The sequence below is a fragment of the Photinus pyralis genome, unplaced genomic scaffold (genome assembly GCF_008802855.1).
Source record: "Photinus pyralis isolate 1611_PpyrPB1 unplaced genomic scaffold, Ppyr1.3 Ppyr1.4_LG8, whole genome shotgun sequence".
NCBI lineage: Eukaryota > Metazoa > Arthropoda > Insecta > Coleoptera > Lampyridae > Photinus > Photinus pyralis.
Genome location: NW_022170819.1, coordinates 26,691,018 through 26,717,250, shown reverse-complemented (window position 1 = coordinate 26,717,250; position 26,233 = coordinate 26,691,018). Strand labels below are relative to the sequence as shown.

The 26,233-nt window shown below is 37.0% G+C and overlaps 6 protein-coding genes across 9 annotated transcripts; 3 read left to right on the top strand and 3 right to left on the bottom strand.

Moving 5' to 3' along the window:
• Positions 1-25: 25 nt before the first annotated feature.
• LOC116178144 (RAD50-interacting protein 1) lies at positions 26-2,942 on the bottom strand. Its single transcript, XM_031497546.1, has 10 exons — positions 2,791-2,942; positions 2,502-2,737; positions 2,282-2,455; positions 1,948-2,235; positions 1,793-1,898; positions 1,363-1,588; positions 978-1,312; positions 703-926; positions 357-656; positions 26-310 (listed from the first exon to the last, which is right to left on the bottom strand). The coding sequence occupies exons 1-10, from the start codon at positions 2,917-2,919 to the stop codon at positions 94-96; spliced, it is 2,235 nt and encodes a 744-aa protein (XP_031353406.1). The 5' UTR covers positions 2,920-2,942; the 3' UTR covers positions 26-93.
• A 1-nt stretch (position 2,943) lies between these two features.
• On the top strand, positions 2,944-5,211 carry LOC116178146 (glucose dehydrogenase [FAD, quinone]-like). 2 transcript variants are annotated; one of them, XM_031497548.1, is made up of 6 exons: positions 2,944-3,173; positions 3,224-3,426; positions 3,480-3,666; positions 3,791-3,925; positions 3,974-4,989; positions 5,039-5,177. In XM_031497548.1, the coding sequence occupies exons 1-6, from the start codon at positions 3,017-3,019 to the stop codon at positions 5,048-5,050; spliced, it is 1,710 nt and encodes a 569-aa protein (XP_031353408.1). In that variant the 5' UTR covers positions 2,944-3,016; the 3' UTR covers positions 5,051-5,177. The 2 variants fall into 2 exon arrangements, with proteins under 2 accessions (XP_031353408.1, XP_031353407.1); XM_031497547.1 differs by having other exon boundaries at positions 3,974-5,211.
• Positions 5,212-5,719: 508 nt separating this feature from the next.
• Positions 5,720-10,785, bottom strand: LOC116178143. Its single transcript, XM_031497545.1, has 7 exons — positions 10,573-10,785; positions 10,347-10,517; positions 9,846-10,294; positions 8,043-9,032; positions 7,289-7,487; positions 6,647-6,819; positions 5,720-6,599 (listed from the first exon to the last, which is right to left on the bottom strand). Exons 2-7 carry the CDS (start codon positions 10,486-10,488, stop codon positions 5,778-5,780), a joined length of 2,775 nt encoding a protein of 924 aa, XP_031353405.1. The 5' UTR covers positions 10,489-10,517; positions 10,573-10,785; the 3' UTR covers positions 5,720-5,777.
• An 881-nt stretch (positions 10,786-11,666) lies between these two features.
• Positions 11,667-15,965, top strand: LOC116178889 (alkyldihydroxyacetonephosphate synthase). 2 transcript variants are annotated; one of them, XM_031498534.1, is made up of 4 exons: positions 11,667-11,924; positions 13,267-13,353; positions 13,403-14,594; positions 15,330-15,965. In XM_031498534.1, exons 1-4 carry the CDS (start codon positions 11,830-11,832, stop codon positions 15,768-15,770), a joined length of 1,815 nt encoding a protein of 604 aa, XP_031354394.1. In that variant the 5' UTR covers positions 11,667-11,829; the 3' UTR covers positions 15,771-15,965. The 2 variants fall into 2 exon arrangements, with proteins under 2 accessions (XP_031354394.1, XP_031354395.1); XM_031498535.1 differs by lacking the exon at positions 11,667-11,924 and adding an exon at positions 12,849-13,099.
• Positions 15,966-17,729: 1,764 nt separating this feature from the next.
• Positions 17,730-23,901, top strand: LOC116178299 (BAG domain-containing protein Samui-like). Of its 2 annotated transcripts, none has more exons than XM_031497765.1 (3): positions 17,730-17,943; positions 21,157-21,990; positions 22,851-23,901. In XM_031497765.1, the coding sequence occupies exons 1-3, from the start codon at positions 17,920-17,922 to the stop codon at positions 23,529-23,531; spliced, it is 1,539 nt and encodes a 512-aa protein (XP_031353625.1). In that variant the 5' UTR covers positions 17,730-17,919; the 3' UTR covers positions 23,532-23,901. The 2 variants fall into 2 exon arrangements, with proteins under 2 accessions (XP_031353625.1, XP_031353624.1); XM_031497764.1 differs by lacking the exon at positions 17,730-17,943 and adding an exon at positions 20,907-21,098.
• A 698-nt stretch (positions 23,902-24,599) lies between these two features.
• Positions 24,600-26,224, bottom strand: LOC116178302 (STIP1 homology and U box-containing protein 1). The gene is made up of 6 exons (XM_031497770.1): positions 25,956-26,224; positions 25,711-25,909; positions 25,417-25,661; positions 25,310-25,366; positions 25,142-25,258; positions 24,600-24,963 (listed from the first exon to the last, which is right to left on the bottom strand). Exons 1-6 carry the CDS (start codon positions 26,073-26,075, stop codon positions 24,838-24,840), a joined length of 864 nt encoding a protein of 287 aa, XP_031353630.1. The 5' UTR covers positions 26,076-26,224; the 3' UTR covers positions 24,600-24,837.
• Between the last annotated feature and the right edge of the window lie 9 nt (positions 26,225-26,233).

Here is a 26,233-nt window from a genome sequence, read left to right as displayed (position 1 = left end):
ATAACTATGGTACATTAATACAATAATGGGAATGATCAATTTATATTACGTGAAAATATAACATTAAACTTTTTTACAGTAACCAACATTAAACTAATCAATGGAAGATACCCTTGGCACTCCTATATCAGTACGTTGACTCAAAACTTTTAATGACTCATGCGGTCCAAGAGTGCACACACCAATTTCTTTGAGAGCTTGACCTCTCTTATCCTCGACCCCAGTGGCGCCTTCCAAAGCAGTCAGCATGTCCTTTAATAAAAGCGCAGACCCTTGGGTAATGTTGAGTAAAATGCATGCTTCGTTTAAACTAAAACGTGGTATCTCAAATTAAGCGTAATTTAAATTTACTTTACTGCGTGCAATAACTATCCGGTTTATCGGTATATTGGGCGAACAGGGGTAGTAAATTCCTCATTGTGTCAAACTTGAACTGTTTGGCTCCGCCTTCATTAAAAGTATTGGCTAAAACTAATTTTTCATACAGGAATACGTCAATTTGTTGGGCGACTAATCTCCAAACTACTATGAATAGCTTGACAGTTAAATATTTCTTAAACTGATGGAGTTTCGTTCCAAGCAATTCGAACATAGGACAGGCGGATGGAGTCAGTGAATAACTTCTCATGTCCTTCATTATTGTCATGCGTGACCAACTAAACAAATAAATCAGTTGTGACACCCAGTTTGAATAACACCCACCTCTCTCGTCGGTAATTCTTGCTGCAATAACGTGCCTTTAAAACAGTTGAATCAACCAAAGCATATAACAAGTCCTTTTTCATGTGCCGATAAAGTGAAAGTATTTCTACGAAAACTGTGTCTGTATCGACGTCGGTTAGGGAATTATCTAACTCCGAACTGAGTAAATTCCGTGTTTTAGTAATCTCGCTCTGATTTTTATAATAGTATAAATTTAGAAAATGCTAAAATAGTACAGTAATTTTTAAACAATAAAAGAAGTGCACGACGCATACCAACATTTGGCCCCAATCTACTAGTACATTTTCAATGTAGTGCGTTGTATTAGCAATGATAGCAATTTTCGAGTCTATACCTTCACCATTCTCGGCATTTCCCAGTTGCAGTAAACGGACACGAAAATCATCCAAAAGCTCTAGCTGCAATTCTAAAAATTGCAAGCGGTGACCAGGCTGAGGTAGCCCCTCGTAACGTTCCGTAATCGTTTGCAATAACGTTATAAAAATCTCGGCGAAAGGCATTATTTTAAATTCTTCAATCTCGCTTGGTTCCATCACGATTTCGGTCTGAAGGGAATCTGAGAGCATGGCGTCCATCTTCTCTAAGGCGTCTAATTATTCGTTACTCATTTCTGATGTGTTAAGCTCTCGCAATACTTACACTTTTTCTCCATTGCCATCCACTTGATAAAAACTTGCGCCTGAGTAAGAACAAGCAGAATATTCGGTTGATTTTGAGGATACTCGTAATTCATCTTGAGCTCCTTATCAAATCCCAAGGCCTCATCGATACAATGAGAGAAGGCAAAGTCATCATATTGTAAGGTTGGCAAATCGCCGTATAATTTTTCTACAGCCATTTGCACGAGACCCCTCATTAATTCAGTCTGAAAAAAACATAACTTTTATAGCAGGTTCTGATATAATTTTTTAACTATATAAATAGGTCGCAGTCACACATGTGGAAGGACATATGTTGTCTCAATAGGTAAATTGCGTTCGCAACTGGTTTCATGGTTGGACGTACTGGCTTCATTAGTTTCATCGCGTAAATGGACAAGCCGCCTTAGCATTTAGAGAGAAATATCTACCTTAACTTCGATATGGTACAATCCCATTTTATCTACAACGGGTTGTAGCCATTTGTCGACAAAACCACTGTGATCCCTTATCCATGAAAGAATCTTTGTAAAATACCTACAATACTCAATCAATCCACCAGACCGCAAATCAACCCAACATTTACCATTCTGGTTTATCAATACGATTTGTTTTTCTCGAACCGTAGAAATGAAACAAGAACCTTTTTTTAAGCGGCGCAATCATTAACTCAATGGGTAAACTCAGTGGTAAAAAATTCGACAGCAAGCCGTGAGGATGCAGCGGGGTTACTAGCTCTTCAGGCAAATCGATTTGCAGCAGGTACTCGACAATTAGTTGCAACTTCCTTAAACTGCCCTCACCGGGAGCTTCTATACTTAAATTGGCATTAACAAATGGCCAATGTATTGCTTTCAGTACATGATCGAGATCTCTAAAAAAATACGAAATGAATTACTCAAAGGCAACATGTAGCATACTGTGATAGTTTGTTCCGCAAAATCCCAAACCAGTAGTCCACTTTCGCTTTTATGTAACTCCGCAAGTGAATGGCTGGCGTATCTGCTAAATGGCGTGCGATTTCAGTGATGTTAGCAAAAGCTGTGGTGCACAGTTCGTCGTCGTTACTTTTTAAGTGCACTTCCAGCTGGTCACTATGAAATGACAGGTAAACAAACAGGCACTACGTCGTCCACATACCATAAGTCCTCAATGCTTTGTATAACTTTAAGATACTGTGCCGTACATTCCAATACATTCAGCTTCTCAAAGTATGCTTCCAATTCTGCCTTGACTGCATCCACCTCCTCCAAGTGTATCCGAACTTTCTCAAGACAACTTTCGCCATCGCTCAATGTTTTTGCAATAATTTGGCAGTGATCTGCAGCATTTCTTAAGGTAATTGCAACAGTAGCGTGTTCACTACTTAAATCTAACTATAACAAGTTAAAATAATGTAATGGTCTTAACGGCCGGAGTATCAGTATACTTCATCTGTGATTGTCTTCGTCTCACGATCAAACTGCTCTTTCAGCTTTAAACAACCATCAAGGGTAAATAGTTGGCTGCCATAGTTTTCATTTAACTTTCGTATCAGGTCTTCATTCTCCAAATTCATGATGGGCTGATGTGTTTCTGGAAGATAACCTAAAAACTAACTTCAGTTAGATTGTGCCATTTTCTACTGGTCCCAGGTTCCAGCTTAAATACCTTTGATGATCGCTTTTAAATTCTTTATATTTGTAACTGTGTACACCGTGAGTCTGGATTTATTTTGGGTTTATGTCAAACTAATCGAAATATTAGAAATCGGTGGCAGCCTTCTTAAAAGTGGCCTGTACAAATTGGATCCGGTGTATGACTATGTCATAGGTATAACGGTGATTGAATTCCCCAAAGTTTGAAGAGATTTTTTATTGTAGTGGGTTGCGGTTCTGCTGGAAGCATTGTCGCCTTAAGACTTTCGGAGGAGAGAAATGCTTCAGTTCTCGTTTTAGAGGCCGGTCCAACTGGAACATCGTGGTTCGACATACCAGCTGTCGCAATTTTGTTACGTTTATCCTCAGTCGATTGGCAGTACAACACGGTGCCTCAAGAAAATGCTGCCAAGGCCCTTGAGGATCACGTAATAATATTCACAAAATTATATCCGCTAGTTCTTTATTCTTAAAAATTCAGGTTAGTAAATGGCCAACGGGCCGAGTTGGGGGTGGCAGCGGACGATTGAATAGTCTGTTGTACATGCGAGGTCATCGTGAAGACTTTAGGGGATGGTCTCAAGATCCCAGTGCTTATAACTACGAGAGTGATATTTTACATTATTTTAAAAAGTCTGAAGATCACAGGGGTGCCTATAAAAATGATTGTAAGTTGATCATTCTTAGATCTTTTTATAATTTCTGGATGGTAGAACACAAGAACATAACAAGGTTTCTTTATTAGAACTGAACTTATGAATTTATCGGTATTGGTAATACGATACATTTCAGTAAAGTATCATTCCACCGGAGGTCCCCTAATAGTTGAAGATTTCTTGCACATAACTGCACTTGGTAATGCCATACTGAAAGCAGCGGAGACCTTAGGATATCTCATCCGTGATCTAAATGGCCAACACAGCACAGGTATATTTTCCTTCCTTCCGCATTGATTTTAACAAATTTTACACATAGGATTCATGCGGTCGCAAATCAACATTAAGTCGGGAGGACGTTGGCTACCACTGCACCATCTTCTATCGTTAAGTAGACCGAACCTAGTTATACAGAGTAACTCTTTTGTCGAAAAGGTTTTGTTCAAGTCAGACTATGAGGCTTATGGAGTTCAGTACACACATTTGGGTGTAAAGGCAAACGTAAGGGCTCGCAAGGGAGTCATTTTAAGTGCTGGGAGTGTAGGAACGCCAAAGCTTTTAATGCTATCTGGTGTGGGAAAGAGAGCTCATTTAAGTAATGTAGGCATTAGGACTCGAGTGGATCTACCCGTCGGTGACAATTTACAGGATCATGTAACAACAGGTCTCGATTTAGTTTTGCTCAACACCAGTGTACTGGACGTTTTCAAAATGTACTATCCTAGTACCATCTTCAACTACTTTTATCATGGCACAGGTATGTGGACAGGTACAGGTTGTGAAGTTTTGGGCGTTTTAAGTACTAAGTGTCTTAATTCTTCATTGGAATACAACCAGAATTGTTTAAACGATGAGAAATTGCAGCCTGATCTTCAGATATTGGTGATGCCACTTGGCGCAGCCAGCGACGGTGGCAAACACCTTGTGAATGTGGTAGGGTACAATGATATAACTCGAGAAAATTACATTGAGCCTTTGGTTCGACAGTCGACAATATCGCTTATACCCGTCGTGCTTCATCCTAAAAGTAGAGGAACTGTACGCCTGTCTAATAGGGATCCCTACAACCGTCCATTAATCGATCCTAAGTACTTATCAGACCCTTACGATGTCACCATATTGCTGAAGGGAATAGAAATAATCAAAAAGATTATTTCAACACAACCAATGCAACAATTGGGGGCCAAATTGAATACAAGAAAAATACCAGGATGTGTAACCTTCGAGTTTGATACTGAGGCATATTGGGAGTGTTACGTTAGGCACTTGACAATGACGGCATACCATCCGATAGGCACCTGCAAAATAGGAAACTCCTTCGATAAAGAATCTGTGGTTGGATATGATTTTCGCGTGCATAATACTAACAAGTTATATATTGCAGACGCGTCTGTAATTCCGACATTGATAAGTGCCAATACTAATGCGGCAGTGATGGTCATTGGGGAAAAAGCTGCTGAGCAAATCAGGTACGATGGTTTTTTAAGCGGCGGTAGTTGTGATCTAATCGAGTTATTTATACCAAAAATTATTTGTCAAATATAAGTTGCATATGGATCTCTGTTTTCTTTTGAAGTAACCAAGAAGGGCTGGTGCTTGAATGTCGCCCTTTACTAGAACAAGGTTAAAGCTACTTTCCCTACAAGCGTTCTCAAGTTCGCCTCAGCGTGGGGTGCTTTTGAGTGACGCTGGAAACAGACGACTATAAATATTGAGGGTACACAGTTACAGGTTTTCTTATGCCTTTTATCTTTGCTTGTTTCTTTAAGCGTTAACATCAACAAAGATTTATTTCAAATAATGTCTCTTGTCATAAAAATGAACATAAAATGAAATATCACAGAATAGCAAATAGGCTTACAAATTCAAATAATCTTAAGTACACTCCGTATGTTTCTAGAGCAATTAGTAAACTTTTTGTAGTCCACAACATTTTTAATGCTATCTATTAATTTGCTGTTTTTAGGTCTTTGGTAGTATTATTGTTTTAGAAATGTATTACATCTTGTATTTGAACCCTTGGAACAAGTAACCATGTACAAATAGAAAAACAAAAAACACCAAATTAGAAACGATAAAAAACTTTTATTTAATTTGATAAGAAAACAAGACCATTATATACTCTAATAACAATCCATGACGTTGATATCATTGTTATAACACTTAAGAATATCATCTAGAAGGGATCCCAAATCATCAATTTGACGCAACCAATTTGTGCGCTCGACAAGCAACTTATTTAAATCCCTTTGAACGAAAGTTAAAAACTCTTTTGGGGATGTTTTACGTTGCACCATCTTCACTGTACTTGGCGAAACAAAATCGTTTTCATTTTTAAAAACATTCACAAGCAAACCAATATCACGACTATTAACAATGTCATTAACAACTTTATCCGAGTACGAATTTATTTTTAAGTCATCCCCTATATTGAAAGCCTCCAAAACTGTTGGCGGATCTGGGGAAGCGGGACTATCCTCGATGATATTATACGATCGCAGTAACCGACTTAAAGTTTGCGTTATTTCGACAGACTTCCTTAACACTTTAATATCACAATCTTCGTGCATGCAAGCGACGAGAACGCCTAAACAACCGCAATCACTCAGTTCATTCAGCACTTTGTTCAAACGTCTTTTTATCTCGGCATCAGTGAGCGTTACGATTTTTCGATTTTCCTTTGAGAAGGTGACACTGGGAAAGGTGCCGTCGATCATTCCCTGATCGGTCAGATGCATATTAATCACTTTACCCCAATACTCGAGCGCGTTCTCTCTCACTTCCCAATCCAAATCCGTTGTCGCCGCGAAAACCATTGCCTCATAGACAACCTCAGTGGACGACTTGGGAAAGGATCGGTGCTCGTATATTACGCTCATTAAACGTGCCGCCTCACATCGTACGACCGCCTCCGTTTCATTGTAGAGTATCTGCATCATTTTTGACTGAAATCAGAATTGTAAATTATAAGTAAGAGAGGTAAGTAGATTACCGGCAGATCTTGTTGTTGCAAAATCGGGGTCCATATCGATGATACCTGTATCATCTCTTGAAGGCATTTTATTGCGGAAGCCCTGACGTAACTTTCACTATCGTGCATTGCCACTGTTATTGTTAGCAATGGAAATTCTAAATCCGTTATGATACTTTGAAAGGCAGGATATTCTAAAAATGAGTAGGTATAAGTGTTAATAAGTTTACTAATTATGCAAGTTTCGGTCGGTGCTTTAGACATGGAAAATAATAAAAACTTCCGACCCACTTTAGAGAGGAGAACTGGTATTACAATATTTAGTCTTGGCAATATGAATGGTGAATGATCGTGCTACATTCACTACACTGACAGTATTATTATTACAATGTTGGGTTGGATTGATAGAGATTGTCTCTGGTAAGGTAAGGTATGACCTTATTGTGCCATGGGTATTTTGTTTAGGGTCTTTTATTACCCAAAGAAAACAGAAAAAATTAAACATCCTACTTCTACAACGCGAAGTTCAGTTCTGTGAAAACTACCGCCTTCTGTTCTTTCACTTAACTTACTACCTTACATTTTGTAAACAATTCGCCATAATTTCTAAATGGTGTGAAAATAAATGAGGCAAAGTTACCCTCTCACATATCATAAACTTACTTGTATGTGATATACTCGCAATGGTGTGCAAAACTTCAAGAGCACTGTCTCGTACCTCCCACTCCAAATCGTGTAATTTCGACGTAACCATTCTTCCTAACCTTTCCATTTCAGTCGTTCCATCCACGAGGAGAGCCAAGTTGGGTGGCATAAAGCGTGAGATCGCCAAATTCACCAGCTTCAAAGCCTGGACAACAAGCTGAAACCATATCAGTTTGCATAAGGCCAGTAAGCAGATAACACAAATGCCTCAGTTTCCAACTAATCTAATTCCATTAATTTAAAATTTGGTATTTATCATGGGGGAATAATATTTTCTGAATTTATCACTTTTCTTTTTATAATACTTATTATTAGGTAGATAAAATTCTTTATAAGGATTTTTATTTGTGGGGCCAATTATATACAGGGTGTTACATATAAGTATGTAAAAAAAAGTAGGTGGTAGAGAGGATCAAAACAAGCACTTCTTCCTAATAAACCGAGGGTCTAACTAATTTCGCATATATACTTAGTTGAAAATGTGGCAAATAACCTATTTTTCCTAACATGATAGTATTTCAACAATGCTAAAAAAAGCTGTTTGGACAAGTGCAATAAAAACATAGTTCAATTGCCTTCATTTTCTTTCCAGTGATTTCAAATTGATCTCGAGAAAAATGTAGGTACATGGGATTTCAAAGGAGAATTACCCCTTAAAAATTCACTAGATCTTATGAGGGAGAACTCAAGCAAAGTGGATTATAAAACATACCTTTGACGGCCAGCATGCCACATTGATTATGTCAATTGCGGTGCCCATAACGCATATTGTCTCCACGCTTTCCCTCCATGTGATGTCAAACTGCTGGATGAAGACCGAAAGAACATCAAAAGTTATTGTAAAAAAGGAGACCTGCTTTGTGAATGTATCCACCATATTTGGCTTCGATTTCATTGTGGTAATGACGTCATTAAGTATATACATGTAGAATTGAAATACAATGACGCCTCTGTCTCGATTGTACCAATTTCGACTCTTCATCAAATATGAGGTGCTCATTAACACAAAGTTAAATATATCGATTTTATCATTCAGCAAAGCCGTACGGTAATTGTACAGCAGCCGTATGGTGTGCTCGCATAATGTTTTAACGACCTTTGTTGCAAATTGATCACGAAAATAATCTTCGAAACATTGCTCAACAGACACACCACAGACTTTATACGAAATGTTGCATACTGGAAACATTTGTATCATCGCAATTTGAGTTTCGAACATAATTTGTGCCTCATCCGAGTTACAATCTATACCAGGTAGACGTGATTCGATAAGTTTCCAATAATATTGCAACAGGTAGCACATTTTCGGTATATTTGACACAAAACCCTTGGTCAGATTCAACGTAATCAGCTTATAAATTTGTTCCACCAACTTTTTGATACGTTTCCTTTGAAATATTTTCGTATCGGAATCAATGGCAAGCTCACAGAAATGCACCAGTATCATAACGCGATTGATGTCTTCAAACAGCTTTTCATTTTGACTCCCTAGCATAATCACATTGCACATGTTTTGCTCCAGATGGAAATTCTTCAAGAACAGGCTGGGAATGTCGTAGTTGCCATTTGTGAACAATTCACTTTTCAAGCATGATTCTAAAACTGTTCCAATCAGCTGCAGGGAAGGTGTCATTTTCCCCTGTAAGCTTTCATCGTTTACGACTCCGTTGGTGAAGGTCATTTCGGTGAAGACCCCCATAATCTACAAGCAATGAATGTAAGTAATTTTAACACACATGCCCACATAGCGAAAGTGTATACAATGTATGTAACAGGTTAGAAAATGGTTAGAGCACGTAGTGAATTCTGAAGTTAAGAAATTAATGACAAACCATGTGGTTTTAATAACTGTTGAGAAAGAAGCCCATAACAAGACAAAACATGGAGCAGTCAAGAGGGAAGGAACGTGCAAATTAAAAAAAACAGCAGCTCAACATTGCCCGCCCATGTGGCGTAGTTCAGTTGAAGTCGGACCACGGCACTAAGGGTTCCTGATTTCAATCCGGGTTCGGGCATGGATATTGTAAATGTATAGTGGATTGAGTTGGTACCAGTCTTGGCTGAGACCCCGTCCACTTAAAAATAAAGGCAAAAATAATAATAAAATCACATTTATTTATACTTGCATCAGGGAAAAGTAAATTGGACTCAGAAATCAAAGTAGGAATACAAAAACAGAAAGCAGAGTATGAAAAGGTCACAGGTCAATTTGAGAAATACCCAAGGCCCAAAACATTTTGTATGTTTTTGTTTTACTCTAGGAGCAGATTTGAAGGTGAATCGGTGGATCACTTTGTTGAACAATTAAACTCTTATTAAAAAGTGAAGTACCTATAATTGGAGATACCGAAATACAGAGGCAAATCAATCACAATTCACAAATTAAACAAATCTTCAGATTTTGTGTTCCCTAAATATCTATATTAAGTCCAAACCATATATTTAAAGAATATCGACATAAAATATAAAATATTTACGTCGGTAATGATTAATAAATAACCTTATGAGAACTCACCTTTTCAACGACCATACTGCAAAAAACTTGGTTGAACTGGGAACCTTTCGCCAGTGTGTTACACACAAAATTGTATCCCTCCTTAGACACATATGTCGTTTGATTTTCTAAACTATATCTGATAACGTCGTGCCAATTATCTGTTGCAATCAGCCAACTAACGCCAGAACGGTGTTCAAGAAATGATGACAATAACTTAATATAACTTAATTTGATTAATGGTAGTGTACTGGAGGATCTCACTTTAAGCACTGTGAACAGCCTTATGTACAAATTTGAAACATTTAATTGATTAAATTTGTCTTCGTCACACGACAGCAAGCTAGCCAGTATGAATGTGAAGTTTGCAATTTTTGCAGATGGCACTAAACCGGTCTCCTCCCAGTACTTTGTGGCGTTTACTAGCCATTCTGTAAAAATTTGTAGTGCTAACAGTGAAGCACCTAATTCTACAATCAGGAATATTGAATTTTTAGGAAAGAATGCACAAGCATATCCTACCTTTGTTGTCCTTTCCTGACAAATGCGACAATAATGTATTTAAATACGTATCGCTGGTGATTACGAAATCCTGATCTAGAAGTTTTGTTAGTAACCGTTTGAGCTTCTCTTCGTATTGTACTACATTTAAATCAGTATCCATCTTTCATAATTAGTCAAGACTTATCTAATCTAAACAAAATGATAAAGAACCAAAGTTTTTAAGGAACCTGCAGTTTGTGCATACCTTTACAAAAAAAAGGCGAATCAAACAGAAGGCAGTGACTACTTACTCCACGAATTGTTATGTTATTACTTATTATATTAACAAAATTTGTTGTATTCTCTATTTAATACTTATTTGCGTTACACCTAAAACCAACCATGAACCATTGGACAATTTGTAAGATGATTAATGGCATGCCATTTATAACTTATAAGCATAACAACCAACTGTAAACGAACCTTCATGTCTTGTGTGTTGCCTATAATGCCTACAAAAAATAGTAATTCTGCATCGTACAGTGTATACGGTATGGGGAGCTAGCTCGAAATCCACTGCATAAATAAAACACCTGTTTATGATCCACTGAACGAAAGTGATCAAAATTTAAACAACGGAGTTCTACTTTGGCCTATCCGAGTAAGCTAAAATCGATCGTTTGCCGCCTCAATTCATATGACTTAAGGCGCTGCGGTACTCCTTTCGGAATTTTAAATGGTTGTTTTTTGAGAAAATAAGTTATACACCAAATGAAAACGTTGATAATAGCTCTTAAAAAAATCACGAACATTTGATAACTCTATAAAAACAATACTTAATCGGTTTTTCAAAAACTTTCTAACTAGGTTACGGTTGGATAAATGAAGACGATTTTTTTACAGATTAATGACCTACTGCCAATGACTTGACAGTGTTTCTTTTTTAAACGTTTTCTCTAATTATCAGATTATTTTATTATTATAATAACATATATCTTATAATTAGAGAAAAAATTTTAAAAAGAAACACCGCCCTAGTCATTGGTAGTACCATTGCTTAAAACTCTGTAAAAAAAACAGCTTTATCCATCCAAAACCGACTAAAAATTGTACGGAGAGTATTAAAATTAATCTAAATCTAAAAGAATCACACGTAACCTTTAACCTATGATCAAAGAGTAAATAAAATTTGTTTAGACTTTAGAGGTACAAATTTGGACTGTCAGTGGGCTCCAAAATGTCAGACGCTTCCTTAATCAAGTACTGTACCAATACCGCAATGGACATCATACAGGCACGACAGAAATTCATAGTTGAGGGAGCATACAAACACACTTATCGCTAGCGCTACAATAACCACATTTCAGTCAGTGCAGCGCTGTCAAATAAAAAATTGCAAATTAAAAAAATTGATAATCGCATCAGTGTAAACAATTTAGCGGTAAAATTTAATCCGCGTAGATGTGTTTAAAATCTTAATCAATTACCTATCGATCACGTACGCGATATCCGATCCAAAACGATGAATTCGAATGGAATTGTAAATAAATATTCGAATACGCCGGTTTCCAAATCTTCTGATGCTATTTTCGTCAAAACTACTATTCCTAGAAAAAGGTAAGGAATATATTATTTTCATTTACAAACGGAAGCCCTTATTATGCCGAGGTTTATTGATTTTTTTTCCAGCTATATTTCCAATGTTTTCCTATCTCATTTAGGCTATTATTAGGCAAGTAAGTTTTGCTCCTATATTGAGCACTCGGGAATGTGAATCCTTGTACTGGGATACACAGACACCTTTAAAACTGTGCGAATTTGACAACTTTTTTACAAAAATTTAATGAGAACATCTATTTTTAAATATGCCAACTACAACATTACTATATAAATCGAGATATATATAAATGTATGGTGCATATGAAAGATATCACAGAGTTATTTCAGCTCGTAGGTATAATAATTATATTATCAATGCTCCTTAAATTAATTTACGATTCCTTTCCTTCCCCTGCCTAATTATTGTTTATGGCTTTTGCTCTCGCTTTTGCTATCTAACTTAAATAATTTCTAGCTGCTGTTGGTCATAAATACTTTCACAACCTTTCCTGAAGGTGAAATTTTGAGTAATTTTTAGTGCACTTTCACTTTCAAAAATTAAAAAGTGTACTTTTGTGCTCTCGATGTCTGTCTGCCTGAGTCACAAAAGCTCCAGAACTGCACCACATACAGACTAGGTATTGGTGTCATTAAAAATTATTTCATGTTTTTATTCTCGTTAAGAATATCGTAGACGGGCGTAAAATTATTGTCGGTAATTATTTCGTATTCCTCTTTGCCGTATTACAAGAGATTATTTCAAATTTCTTTTACACAATGCTTACGTATAGGCTTATGGCCATGGAAAATGTATAAGTACCTGCAATCTGAGTGAGTTCATCATTTCCCACAGATTGCACGTGCAGCGTTGCCATTTGATTGTACGACAATTGCGATTTTATATAAGTAACTGTCAATAAGCAATAGGCAACATTATTTTGACATCTCACACCGAAGCAAATATTGATAGCCGATGCAATATTTATTGTTTTTTAACATGCACTGCGCACTGCAAAAATAAATGTTGTCATAACCAGCGACATCTTCTGTTTGGAATCGTGTTGCTCGTGAGACTTGAAGGATAGGTGGAACCAATAATGTTGCGTGTTGTCAGTTGCTTATTGTTTATTGCCTCAGTGCGAGAGCTACCTAAGCGCGATACAGAAAAAGCTATATAAATTCTCAGTGCCCATGCAAGTACTCCTCTTCAACCGTTTTTCTTTATTGCCTTAGATCATTCATATTCTTTTTACATTTCCCTGTACACACACCTCTACCTTGACACCAGAAGAATTATAAATAAGACAGATTGATGGGGAAACAGTATATCTCTACAATCATTATTCTCTTTGCCTTATAGGGAGGAGTTGCTGAAATGGAACGGATGGGGATACAAAGATTCGCGTTTTCTCGTGAAAGATGGGATAATACATTTTTCTGGCTCAAGGTAACTGTAAACTTCATCTTTCCCACTGAATCTAACAAGATTTTTGCAGGTACCCGATTGGGGAATTGTCACTGCCGTACTTTACACAATGGGTTGAGGACGTTCTCGGTGTCGATCTCAGCAAACCGCACACGTCTAAAGATCAACCTGTCGAAGAAGAATGTCCTTATCCTTTAATAAGCAACGATAATTACAAACAGATTGTGCATTTAAACGTGCCTTTTTCCACGAAAGGCATTGATCGTCTAATGAGAGCTCACGGGCATACAGTATATGATATTTATACTTTGAAAGAGTCGTTCTTTGACCGAATACCAGATGTGGTTCTTTGGCCAAGTTGCCATGGTGATGTAGTTAAAATTGTCGATGCAGCTGACAAGAATAATATGGTTGTGATACCCTTTGGTGGTGGTACTTCAGTAACGGGGGCCGTTGAGTGTCCCAAAGATGAGATGCGAACAATTATTAGTTTGGACACCTCTCAAATGAATAAAATTTTATGGGTGGATAGAGAAAATTTGGTAATCTGTTGCGAGAGCGGTATTATTGGGCAGGATCTCGAGAGAGAGCTGCACACGATGGGTTTTACGGTGGGCCATGAACCTGACAGTTACGAATTTTCTAGTTTAGGTGGGTGGGTCGCCACTAGAGCATCGGGAATGAAAAAGAACACATATGGAAACATTGAGGATTTGCTGGTCCACGTCAAGATGGTTACCCCTAAAGGTGTCTTGGAAAAGAATTGTCAGGTGCCGAGAATGAGTTGCGGCCCCGACTTTAACCACATAGTGCTGGGATCCGAAGGATGCCTCGGTGTAATAACTGAAGTTATACTGAAAATACGCCCACTGCCCAAGATGAAGAAGTACGGATCAGTTGTGTTTCCCGATTTCGAATCGGGGGTGAGGTGTATGCGTGAGGTCGCCAAGCAGCGCTGCCAACCTGCCTCAATCAGACTTATGGATAATGCCCAGTTCAAGTTCGGTCAATCTTTGCGGCCCGTTCCCGGATATTTTGGTCTCATTTTTGATGGTTTAAAAAAATTGTACATAAAAAAAATTAAAGGTTTTAACTTTGATTCGATCTGTGTTATGACCCTATTGTTCGAGGGTGACGTAAAAGACGTCCAAATGCAAGAGAAGAAAATCTACGAAATCGGAAGCAAGTTTGGAGGTATTCCAGCTGGACAAACAAATGGGGAACGAGGCTATATGCTTACTTTTGTAATTGCTTATATAAGGGTAGGCTTCTTAATTTTTCGCAATCCACGTTTTATGATTTGTATTTAGCCTCTACAAATGCACAATTCCAGTAACATACTAGTGAATTCAATTAGCATACAATTGAAGCCTTTTTATCCATTCATTCTGCAGTCCTAAGTACATATAACTGTTTTACCTAAATTTTCTTAGAACACAAATATTCAAAAGCTGAAATTATTCCAACCTTAACACTTGCGACTTACGATACATTTCTTAGGAGGATGAGATGTTTTTTTTGCTTAGGACAGCAGAATTCATAAGTCTCTATGTATTCTATGGCATTTACCTACTCTCAAAGCTACATGGTAAATAAAAATAGAAAAATTTATGATTTTAAAATACAGATATAGCAATTTTTAAACATATCTTTTCAAAATATGAGCATAATTGTCATTTTATCAAATACATCTTTAAATTTCATATTGGTCTATCTGCTACTTCAGTAGCATTTTCCGTTAGGTACATTGGACCATGCCTTGCATTTAATCTTTCCAGTATATTGGCTTACGTGAATAACTTTAACTTATTACAGAAGGCATAGGGCTCTAATTTATTTAAATCGGTTTGTACAGGACCAATTCCATACCTATAGTCAATGAAATTAATTATTAATATATCTCAGTGATCTTTTTTCAGTGATTTGAATTAAATTATTTCCTAAAAAGGCTTCAAGCCATTTATATTTATAAAACTTTATAATAGTCTCTGTTACAGGACTTAGGTCTGGAGTTTAACGTTCTCGCAGAATCGTTCGAAACGTCTGTTCCTTGGGACCGTGCAGTCTCTCTGTGTCGAAATGTAAAGTACGTGGTCGGTGAGGAGTGTAAAAAGCTGAACATTGAGCATTACCTGATGGCAGCGAGGGTTACTCAAACGTATGACGCCGGTTGTGTTATCTACTTCTACTTCGGCTATAATTATTCGAATATAAAAAATCCTGTGGAGGTTTACGAGCAGATCGAAGAGAAGGCGCGCGATGAAATAATCGAAAGTGGTGGGAGCATATCACATCATCACGGCGTTGGAAAGATTCGAAGGAAATGGTATCCGGGTACCATTTCGGCCATTGGCGTTCAATTGTTTAAGGCCACAAAGCAAGAACTTGATCCAAGAAATGTGTTCGCGTGTGGGAACATTTTAAAATCCAAGTTGTAATTTGTGAGCGAATTTTTTTACATTTTATTATTTTCAGAAGACGTTTTTATGTATTTATTTTATTTATATATTCGTAAATTGATACCATAGAAATAGAATGTATGAATTTTTTTACGATGATTTTTAAGTATTCTGGCTTGTCGCAGGTCAATTGTTAATAATTTTAATGAGTAATAAATCGCAATATGTACATTTTGTGGTACAGTATGAACTTATGTATTTCCATTGTAGGCCCTTTACCTAGTATTTTTTGGTAAGTAAAAATGAATCACAAAAACCAGACATGTTAATTTAGTTCAAGATGGGTTTTTTTTTGTATAACAAAATTCATCCGCCAACCACTATGATTGAGGGCTGTTACAACTCCTATATTTTAAATGGCATAATAGCACAAATGAGACTATGTAAGGTACATAATTGGTCTCTTTGATGCTTTATTCTCAAAATATTCTACATTCAAAAATACTTCTCTGCAGTTGCTTCAAATTCTTTTAAAAAATGCTGTGTGGTTTGAGGAGCCACCACGATGCACTGCAAAGTGTGAGCTATTTTATTTCAGTCTCGCGGGTACCCGGTGAAACACGTCGCACGCTATGTACTTATGGTAGCGCTGCAGAGCGACTGACCGATTGAATAACTAGGTATAGGTAATGATACGTTAACATTTGACAATGTTATACAAGATTAGTGTGTAAGGGCCAATATAGTTCATTCTTACGGACGAATATTTCCTATACCTACCTGCTTCTTGCAACAGACGTATTTATTACCTATCTGTACTAAATGAAACCTGCCATTGCTACGCTATAGGATTGCATATAATAGAGGAGTCCAACTCAGGGTTTTTGCACACATTTGGCATGCCACCTTCCATAAGACCAATATAATATAGCAGCGTTTCCCAACCTTTTTTCGTGGCGTGTACCACTTGACAAGACAAAAATATTTGATAGAATAATTATGTAGGACTCGTTCAGAAGACACAACAGTTACCGATAGGCTACCTCTAACAGTTGTGGTCTTATGTCACAATCCCTACTTTGACATGTGTAGTGCTACTAAAAATGACCAACGGCTCTGTAAAGAGCATAAAAGTAGCGACGTAATTATAAGACGTATCGGTAACTGTTCCACAACAGTTGTGTTTTATTAACGCGCCCACTGATACTTTGGCATATGCCTGGCGTCACCACCTCTCCCAGGATTTAGTTAACACAGAAAATGTTAATCATCAAGTAAAGCACGTACAGACATAACGTTATGGTGAATTTGACATTTATAAAATGTAGGTAGATACATGTGATGATGAGAATAAATATTAGGATGCGTCTGTGTTATTGTGTTGAGGCATCAATCGATTTCTTTCCGATTGCTATCACCGAGAATCTTTGTTCTTATTACTGCCTGATGCGATGGCACCGGTCTTTTAGTAAAGTAATAATCAAATTGAGAAATATTAAAGTTTGTTTTGAAATAGTTACTACATCTATACTAGTCCACCCATGCACTACAAATCTCGATTATGCCTGCATAGAAGATAGATTAGTAAATTCCATGAACTAGCCCACATGAATCACAACTGAAACTTTGATTCAAGACGATTAAATTCACAGATTTCAATCAATTGGCGTTGCACGTGCTATCATTTTAGTCAAAAATCAGTCTGGTGAAGTTAACGACTTAACGTTGGTGACAGGTCCCCTAGTGACAAAATGGTGGCCAAACCATTCCAAATTATTTAGATACACGTTTCCACCTAAAAGGCAAGGTAATAACGTTTAAATACGTTCATTTTTATTGTACAACCGCTAATTAAATTGATAAAATTACAAGGTCGCGGTTTTTTGGTAATTATTCGTGGGTTAAGGTTATGTAAATATCACCTTTTGGTAGATAAAAATTCCCTAAAGGTGTGTTAACGGTTGCACGCATCAATCATAGACGTATTTTATTTCGACGCATTTGCTTGTGTACATCCGCTTTGTGGAAGACGTACGGGTTGTGTGCATTTGCGGTGGTTTGATTGTTCAAATCATTCTAGAGATTTCGGTCAATCGGTTCCCAAGGAATGTGTTCTTTTGCTAAAATTGACTAGTTTAAGCCGATTAACGCTAGTTTTAAGTTTGTGTGTGATAATTATTAACTTAAAATGCCTTTTTCAAGACCTGCCTTTGTAAGTAAATCGAAATCTATTTTAATTTGCTTCAGTTTTATTTTAAATTATTAAGAAAACACGTTCAAGGTGTTTTATTTTTTACTGCGCTTTTATTGTCATATAGCATAGAATTTTGTTTACAAAGAAGTGCACATACGGTCGATTGCGATTTTCGAGGCAGAAATGTATAAAATTTATTTTTGGCAAGAAGCCAAATGTTCAAAAATACAATCTTTACTTACAGTTGGTAATCAAATGAAATGTTAAGTCACGCGGATAGATCCAAAATATTTCCTCTGCCTCTCTTTGGGGCGGCCGGAAGTAATATTTTATGCCGCCGACTTTGAGTTGATTTGCTAGGAAATGAACCTTACTTACTTTAGCTCAATTTCCGTATTCAAATTTTTAAGTGGGCCCCCCAATTTTGTATTGTATTTCGTTTCTTTATAATTAAATGGGCTGCTGTATCTAATCGATGAAGTTTTGTTGCTAGTGCAGTAAATACGTACAAAAAGTTGATAAAAAGTTAAAAACGCGAATGTTGTATGATAGCCACTACACGATAAGATTTGCACGAATGTAGATTGAAGGTCGCGAGGAATTCCCAAACTGTGATTCGTCGCGTTTTATTTTAGGAGAAGAATTTGAACCTATAAATTCTCAGGCTCGCAATTCATGTCGCTTTTACTTTGAATTACCTACTTCGTTACTATGCGACCGCCACAATTGATGCGAAAGCGAAGCGAAATAATCCCACATCTGAAATTATGGGCGAGATGTCGCAAATTAGTTCTAATAAACCGGCTATTGTACCGAATTATTGCAAAAGGTCTATATGGCTAGCGTCCGCCAAATTGTCATACTTCATTCAATAACGAGTTTGCACTCCCTTTTTGGATTGCGGACACCTATATAGAAGATGGATGTATGGAAATCATATTCGAAAAATGAAATAAAATTGTAGGTACTAATAGTAACTATTACGGTACCCTACTAACCGGCGACGATTAGCCGGCGCTCGTTCCACCGCATGCACCGCCAATGCCGACAGAAAAGTTACAGTTAGTTAATCTGATTCCGAGACTTCCGAAAATATACTAGATGACCCGAGATTTGCCCTGTTTCGTATTAATTTTTTTCTGTTATTTGGACAGATGCAAAGAAATAAAAAAAAACTGTTTGTAATTGCCACTATTTGAGCTCTACAGGACAACGTTGAGAGATTCTCAATACAACGTTTCATTTCATCATCAACTTTATTTTACAAAAAATACCTAGATACCTATTTCAGAGACTTCATGTTGAAATGCTGCAATTTTTCTATTCGGGCAGCAGACGATCTCCACTAAGACTTTCTTTAAATATATTTTTCGTATGATGGAATTAAAACTTCCGTAAGCCCCTTTTGCGTTGGGGAAAAGAACATCTTGGAAAAGAGTTGGCTTGATTTAGCTGGGTAACTAGCAACACCAGAGATTTGTGCTAACGACGTAACGTACTCCTATACTTTCTTATTTACGCGACAATTTGAGAGAATTTGAAAGGGATCATTGACATCAAAAATGTATTATTTAGTCTCAAACTTTTAAGAAATTTTTGGAAACAGGCGACAACGTTGGCGTTTTCATTTTTAATCGCAGAATTTGTAATTTACATTTGATGTGCGATTTTAGGGGTAAGAATAACGATGACGTTTTTTCGCAGGGCACCGATTAACCCTCGGATTAACCCTTCACGATCTTCCGACGCTCTTTGAAAAGTGAGTACCTCTCATCTTATCGCACTCTTCTTTTCTTTATTCATCAATCATCACTTTCTATTCATTTAATACCACTCATTAAATTAGTTTTACTTAAATTTCGTTGTACAATTCTCTTCACTTTTTACCTTTTACGGAAGGATTCCGCCTGCGCACTATGAGCAACACGATTTTGTTTGGTTCGATTTGAGTGTATAATTCTAATTATTTTACGTTCGTTAAACTAAGTTAGCCTTTAATGATTTTATGACGTTATTTGCCATTGAGACGCTACCATATTTGTCGTCTCTAAACATTCCAAGGTGCGTATATTTCGTTTCTTGCTCGGTTTCTTGTTAACATTGGTACGCGTTTGTAAGTATTGTAGCGCTTTAGGTGCCGATTTGGACGAAATTACTTTTTTAAGTTAATATATGTATGGCGTTCGATTGTGTTATATTATAATTGCTCCCTTATGAATGTGAGTCAGGCGGCAATCAATGGGTATCAAAAAATTCAAGGTGAAAACTGTTACACAGCAGAAATTGTACAAGTTGTAACCACCTTGAGTTGCGCATATACATTTTCATGTTCAAAGATTCCCAGAAAGATCACAACTTATTCCGTACTCTCGTTTAGGGTTGCGTATGCATTTATTTAGGTCTAATACTCTAATTTTGACGCGGAAACGACAAAACATACCTACTGTTTTGATACGCGAATGCTTTGTGTCTTTTATCTGCTTTGATCATCGTCTTGGACAACATAAAATGAAATGAATTTAGACCTGCATCAAATCTGACAAATCTTGATTTTGACGCTATACTTAAAAGTCTTTCATATTTCGAATTGAAATTTGTAACGAATCCATCCGAATATTTATACTTAGGTACTTTAGGAAGTGCTAAATGCAACGGCATTTGTAAACAGTGCCTTTGCTCACTTTTACTAAAAATATCTATTGGGTATTTCTTGTCCAAATTTGGAAGAAATGTAGTGGGTCAGTGGGTTACGCTTATTTTTTTGTTCAGAAGTTATCGTTTAGTTTATAAACTGTCCGTCTCGTTTGTTTGTTTATTTTACTCAATGACGAATTTTGATTCTCCCCACGCGGTTATGTCCTTCGTAAAAGGACAAAAGAAAAACGACCAACTTGGAACTTGCGAGAAAGTTCTAGAATTGGGCTACCTATTCTAGAATACCCCCACCACATGCATTCGTGCTGGTATATACCTACGGCGGCGACGACGCTGTTTGCCATTTGAAATCAAGGTTCACGTGCACGCGATTTCATTTGATTTTAACGCGATTTTAGTTATTTATAGCCGTGATCGGTCAGTTTCTAATACCTACCGCGATGGACGCGCCTGTATTAGTAGAAGTTTCTCATCCAATTATACAAAACGTTGTGCCCAATTTAGTCAATGCCACTACCGTGAGTGCCTAATTGATCGCTCAATTAATTCGTCATCTTATCTCCGTTTTGTTTTCAGACTGGTTTTCCATTTGACGATTCTGATTTAGAGGAGCGTGATCGAAGCAGATCATTCCGATCTACCCTCGACGACATTGCGAAACGCCACCCGGAATTTGCGGAGCATCTAAATTTTGAAAAATTTCCCATTCGCACAAACACCTGGGGTCACAGAAGACGTGGTTCGGGCGATCATCCCAAAGCAAACAGTTTCGACGAATTCGCGGAATGCTTCAATAGACCATCCGGTTCGAGATTTAAAGAAAAATTTGGATTTCCCTTTAATAACAGTTTCGACGCGCCTCCCGAACAATATTCCGAGCCCGCACAGACAAGTCCAAAGCCAACTGAAGAATCGAAACCGCCTCAAGTACCAAAAGAACGGGGACGTAAACCTAATCCGAACATCCCTCAGAGCAGCACGGTCGATTTGGGCCAAAAACAAGAACCAATTAGCGATATTCGGGGACAGCGATCAATGTCTGCGCCACCGGAAAACCGTACCGGTCAAAGATTCGTCTCAAGCATTAACATACCAATTAACCCAGAAACTCCAGACGCCAATGCAGCTCAGCAGCAACGACCACCTTCACAAACTAAATGCAATGAAAGAGTTATTCCTATCCACGTCGAAGGCAGGGATGAACCGGTGATACCTAAACAACAAACCAACCAGACCTACACCCAACCCCCCCCTCCCCAGTCGGAGAAAATGTTTGGCCATCAAAGGCCCGGTTTTGGAACGTGGAAACGTGATGATCACCCTTACTACACTGGTGATCAAAGATTCTTTCAACAGGATCCAAATTTCGATGGCGTATTTGGACAGGAAAGATCCAACTTTCCTCCTTCTGTAAGTACTAGTATTATAGGGTAAGAACACTACCGGGTGAATATTCCAAAATCGAACATAGGGAATTAACATGGGGAAAAAGATTTGTTGTATATGGTTGCTCCCCATGTTAACTTATACCAGTCAAAAGATTTTTTTTTCTCATCTAATGATTAACGAATTAGTTAATTTTCAGTTATATTTCCCATTATTTTATCAAAAATTCGGCAATTAATCCAGTTACCAAAATCATGTAATCTAGTAAGACAAAAAACGGATTCAAATGTTTTATAAGTCAAAATCAATATATGTTTTTGACAATTGTCATTAATTTTTTTGTAAAACGTATTTTACTGAGGAAATAGTTACGCGATATTAATTGTTTTCCGTGCATTTTAATGAGCATCCCATTCTGTCTATGTCAAAACCTATTTCAATTCTTTACAACATTTCCATGGCTTAACATGATTTTGCTAATTGGGTTTATTGCCGAATTTTTGATAAAATAATGGGAAATAAAACTGAAAGTTAACTTCAACCTTCTACCATTATGTGTAGGGAACTATTAATTAAAGATTGTGGATAAAACAGACAGTTTTAATTTTTCAATTTGATTGCATACGCAACACTAGTGTTGTACAGAAATCTGCCACACAACTGCCTGTAACTTCGACTTGAAGGTCTATTCCACACTTGGTACAGAACTTTTGAAAAATAAGCGTCGTATTTGCTTATGTAACAATTTCATGTTAAAGGTGCGCCCCCTACCCTCCTCCATTTCTGCTTGTTGCGTTGGCTTTGTTACTACTCTATCCTTTACACTATGATCTTAGATATTCCTCCCCTACCAGATACATTTTACTGATTCTGATTATCTACAGGGTACCTCGAAACAACAAACTCAACCATCGCCTTCGCAAAAACCTCCGACCCCACCGCCACAACAAGCGCCCCTACCCCAGCCCACAAAATTTGGCCCGATAGAACAAATTCAGGGAATCCAGAAGGATGTTTTAGAGTTAATGAATCAAGTAGAGCAATTTAATGGGCGGCCGAAGGACAAACAATATGTATATCTTGACGAAATGCTGACAAGAAATTTATTGAAGTTGGACGACGTTGAAACGGAGGGCAAGGAGAATATTCGGCATGCAAGGAAGGAGGCCATAAATTGCATACAGAAGTGTATTAGTATTCTAGAAGCGAAAGCGATGGCAAACGAACAGCTACGATGCGAGGTAATGGACGTTGATACCAAAGCAGACGAAACGCCCCCACTCACAACATTAGAGGTGTCTGGTATTTCTAGGTCGGGATCTGAAAATATAAGCAATGAAATGGAGCAAGAGCAAATCCCAGCCGAAGCTGTCACAGAAGTGCCTGTTACGGCTGATGCTGAAAGTAAAGAGACTGAATTAAAAAATACTCACGAAGAACCTGCAACGCCGGCTGAAACCGTTGCAAACGAGGCAGCGCAAGAGAGTGTTGATTCTAGTCAAGTTCAGCAAAACGAAGAATCTAAAGAAAAAAAGAAAGTTAAGAAGAAAGGAAAGACGGAGTAGTACCTTATTTTATTTTATTTACTAAAATGTTTGTTGTTTTATTTGTACGATTTGTTTAGAACATTGTATTGTATTTAGTTAAATACACTAGTATTTATTTACTCTTGTGCCATTATAAATTGTGTATTATTATTATTGATATTAAACAGCAAATTTTTGTATGCTACTACTGCACATATGGTTAGAAAAAGTTATTGTATATACCTTAGAGCAGAGAATACCTATGTACACTAATTTGTCGGGTTATTTATAAGCTTTTTGTATATATTTGTTTAATAATAGTTTGCCCTTAATGTAAAGTATCTCTTTGCATATCATTCGATATAAAATTGTTTGTTGTTTTTTGACAATATATTGTTTTATACCGATATTTTAAGTGCATTTTATTAACGCAGAAATTTTCTATTACTTAAATTAAAAACGAAACGACATTTTTCAAGAACACACAGCTTTTACAGTCTCTAAAATTGTGTTGAACTTTTCTTGTCTGGCATTGTTCTCTAACGGGGTGTAACTTCAAAGAGTTGCAACACTGTGAACCAAGGCATGTTGGGTTCGACTGTTTTATTTTTTGCTCTGGTTGTGCTGTTATTTTTGCGACTTCATTTTAACAATAACAATTGTAAATGTATCATCAGTTGAGTCGATAGATACGCCTTGATTGAAACCGCTCACTTAAAAATAAAAGAGAAATAAATTTAACTTAATATAGTATTGTAGAAATACTCGTTCAGAGAACTTGAAAAATAATTATTATATACTCGGGTAGAGAAGTCTATTATTGCCTTCGCACCTTACATCCCTCGGCGCAAGCGTCTCAGAATGTATCTTGGTGCTCAGGTAATAATACTAGACTTCTCTACCTTGGTATATAATACACGGTTATTAAATTGTATAATATAGAAAAGGCAGTTATGTACAACACGATTTAGCCAATGGTACTTATTTATCATTATTAAGTCAAATACATATGGTATCGGGAAATTATTTCACGTAGCAGTACTGCATGGATTCTGCACCATTCCATACTGTTAAGCTTCTCCTAAAATTGTAAAATTTTCAGTTGCATTATGAAATAAACAACTAACTTTAATTCATAAGATACAACTTAATAATGGAAGAAAAAAGTTCATATTCTTATAACAATACAAATATTAAACCTATGAAACACTCGCGTGTATACAAGCGATAATCAGACTTCAACAATGTCCACAAAATCCAACTTATAAATGCAAGCGACCACAAAACAAAACTTGCAATAACTCAAATTGGTGCACTAATAACAGTGGTTTAAAACAATCGCTTTCTAATAGTCCAAAGCCCACTCATTTTCTTGTAGGAAGGAATCCACAACTTCTTTCATTGCAAAATTTGGTATCAACTGATCCTGTGTCAATTTCACTCTTGTCACGGGGTCAAAGTGACCGACACGCTAAAAATTTAACGTTAACTTATACTTGTACTAATAATTATAAGTATCCTTGAAGTTGCCTCAAGGGCCTTAATAAGTTCTTTCTTAAAATATCAAATAACAGCTGCATTTTCTCCTGAAATGAATAGCTCTTCACTTGAAGCAACTACAAGAAGCCCAAGAAACCAAAAGTGGTCACCTGTAAGTGTTCTTCGATATCTTTCTTTTCGTATGTTATACCGCTCGGTGTTATGACGGGTTCTTGTAAAATTTCGAAACTAATTTTACCACACAAATAATCAGGGACATCTCTTTTCTAAAAGTGCTCACATTACAAAGGTAAATCTTACAAATATGACCAACTCACTCTCCTCCTGTCATCAACTTTGATAAATAAGGAGTTCAATTCGTTCGTATAGGCCTCCTATAAACGCAAACTTTACAATTTCCTACAGCTTACAAGATCCAACTTACACATTTGTCTTCAATTTCTCTTCCTTTTTCGTCGATAATATCCCGATTAATTTCGTCGGCAATTAATTTACTTAATTGTCTCTCTTTGTCCTCTTTAATTAATTTATTAAGATATGCTTGTAATTCGATCTCCTGAGCTATTCGTTTCTCCTCAAGTACGGAAAATCGTTTCTTTCTCGCCAAACGTAGAGCTGAAGCTATGTCATCCCCGAAATTTAGTTTCTGTTCTCTCGCCAAATCGGAGGCTAAATCGAAACAATTAACTGGGTGGCATTAAAGTGTAATGAGAGATACCTCTTTGCAAATGCTTGATAGCTTCATCGTAATTTTCTGTTTCAACCAGAGCTTCGCCTAAGAAAAAGTGACCTTTGATCGAGCTTGTGTCCATGTCAAGCGCCCTTCTGCAATCCGTGCACGCCTGCTCCCATCGCATCAGTTTGAGATGGCATAGAGCGCGATTTGTGAAATATTGAGCAACGTCCGGGTTTTTTATCTGTCGGCAATACCTAAGGTTATGTGGTTATGAGATGTTTACTTACAATCGCTTTGGTGTAACAATTAATAGCATCGTCGTACTTTCGCAAACTGAACATGCGATTTCCTTGCTCCTTTAACTCTTTATCAGTTAAATTGGCAGTGGAGTACATATGCTTACTCATCTTGTATTTAGGGGTAAAATGATATGAAAACTTAAAATCAAACAACCATTTTTTGATTTGATATTGTGAGCTTTTTTTTACTATTTTAAAAAAAGCTATTTCCAAACATTTTATAAATATGCAACCCTCTTCTAAACATAACCTAAAAAGCAAACTTA

Coding starts and splice junctions, on each gene's coding strand:
- LOC116178143 (XM_031497545.1), bottom strand. CDS start 10,488: ATGGATACTGATTTAAATGTAGTACAATACGAAGAGAAGCTCAAACGG. Junction 10,295..10,346: donor GTCAGGAAAGGACAACAAAG/GTAGGATATGCT, acceptor TCCTGATTGTAG/AATTAGGTGCTTCACTGTTA. Junction 6,600..6,646: donor TGCAACAACAAGATCTGCCG/GTAATCTACTTA, acceptor TTCTGATTTCAG/TCAAAAATGATGCAGATACT.
- LOC116178889 (XM_031498534.1), top strand. CDS start 11,830: ATGAATTCGAATGGAATTGTAAATAAATATTCGAATACGCCGGTTTCC. Junction 13,354..13,402: donor ATACATTTTTCTGGCTCAAG/GTAACTGTAAAC, acceptor AGATTTTTGCAG/GTACCCGATTGGGGAATTGT. Junction 14,595..15,329: donor TTGTAATTGCTTATATAAGG/GTAGGCTTCTTA, acceptor TCTCTGTTACAG/GACTTAGGTCTGGAGTTTAA.
- LOC116178302 (XM_031497770.1), bottom strand. CDS start 26,075: ATGAGTAAGCATATGTACTCCACTGCCAATTTAACTGATAAAGAGTTA. Junction 25,910..25,955: donor ATTGTTACACCAAAGCGATT/GTAAGTAAACAT, acceptor TATTGCCGACAG/ATAAAAAACCCGGACGTTGC. Junction 24,964..25,141: donor ATATCGAAGAACACTTACAG/GTGACCACTTTT, acceptor TTAAATTTTTAG/CGTGTCGGTCACTTTGACCC.
- LOC116178144 (XM_031497546.1), bottom strand. CDS start 2,919: ATGAATTTGGAGAATGAAGACCTGATACGAAAGTTAAATGAAAACTAT. Junction 2,456..2,501: donor CAAAGCATTGAGGACTTATG/GTATGTGGACGA, acceptor GTCATTTCATAG/TGACCAGCTGGAAGTGCACT. Junction 1,899..1,947: donor CGTATTGATAAACCAGAATG/GTAAATGTTGGG, acceptor TGAGTATTGTAG/GTATTTTACAAAGATTCTTT.
- LOC116178146 (XM_031497547.1), top strand. CDS start 3,017: ATGATCGCTTTTAAATTCTTTATATTTGTAACTGTGTACACCGTGAGT. Junction 3,427..3,479: donor CCAAGGCCCTTGAGGATCAC/GTAATAATATTC, acceptor TTAAAAATTCAG/GTTAGTAAATGGCCAACGGG. Junction 3,667..3,790: donor GGGTGCCTATAAAAATGATT/GTAAGTTGATCA, acceptor GATACATTTCAG/TAAAGTATCATTCCACCGGA.
- LOC116178299 (XM_031497764.1), top strand. CDS start 21,021: ATGGACGCGCCTGTATTAGTAGAAGTTTCTCATCCAATTATACAAAAC. Junction 21,099..21,156: donor ATTTAGTCAATGCCACTACC/GTGAGTGCCTAA, acceptor TTTTGTTTTCAG/ACTGGTTTTCCATTTGACGA. Junction 21,991..22,850: donor GATCCAACTTTCCTCCTTCT/GTAAGTACTAGT, acceptor GATTATCTACAG/GGTACCTCGAAACAACAAAC.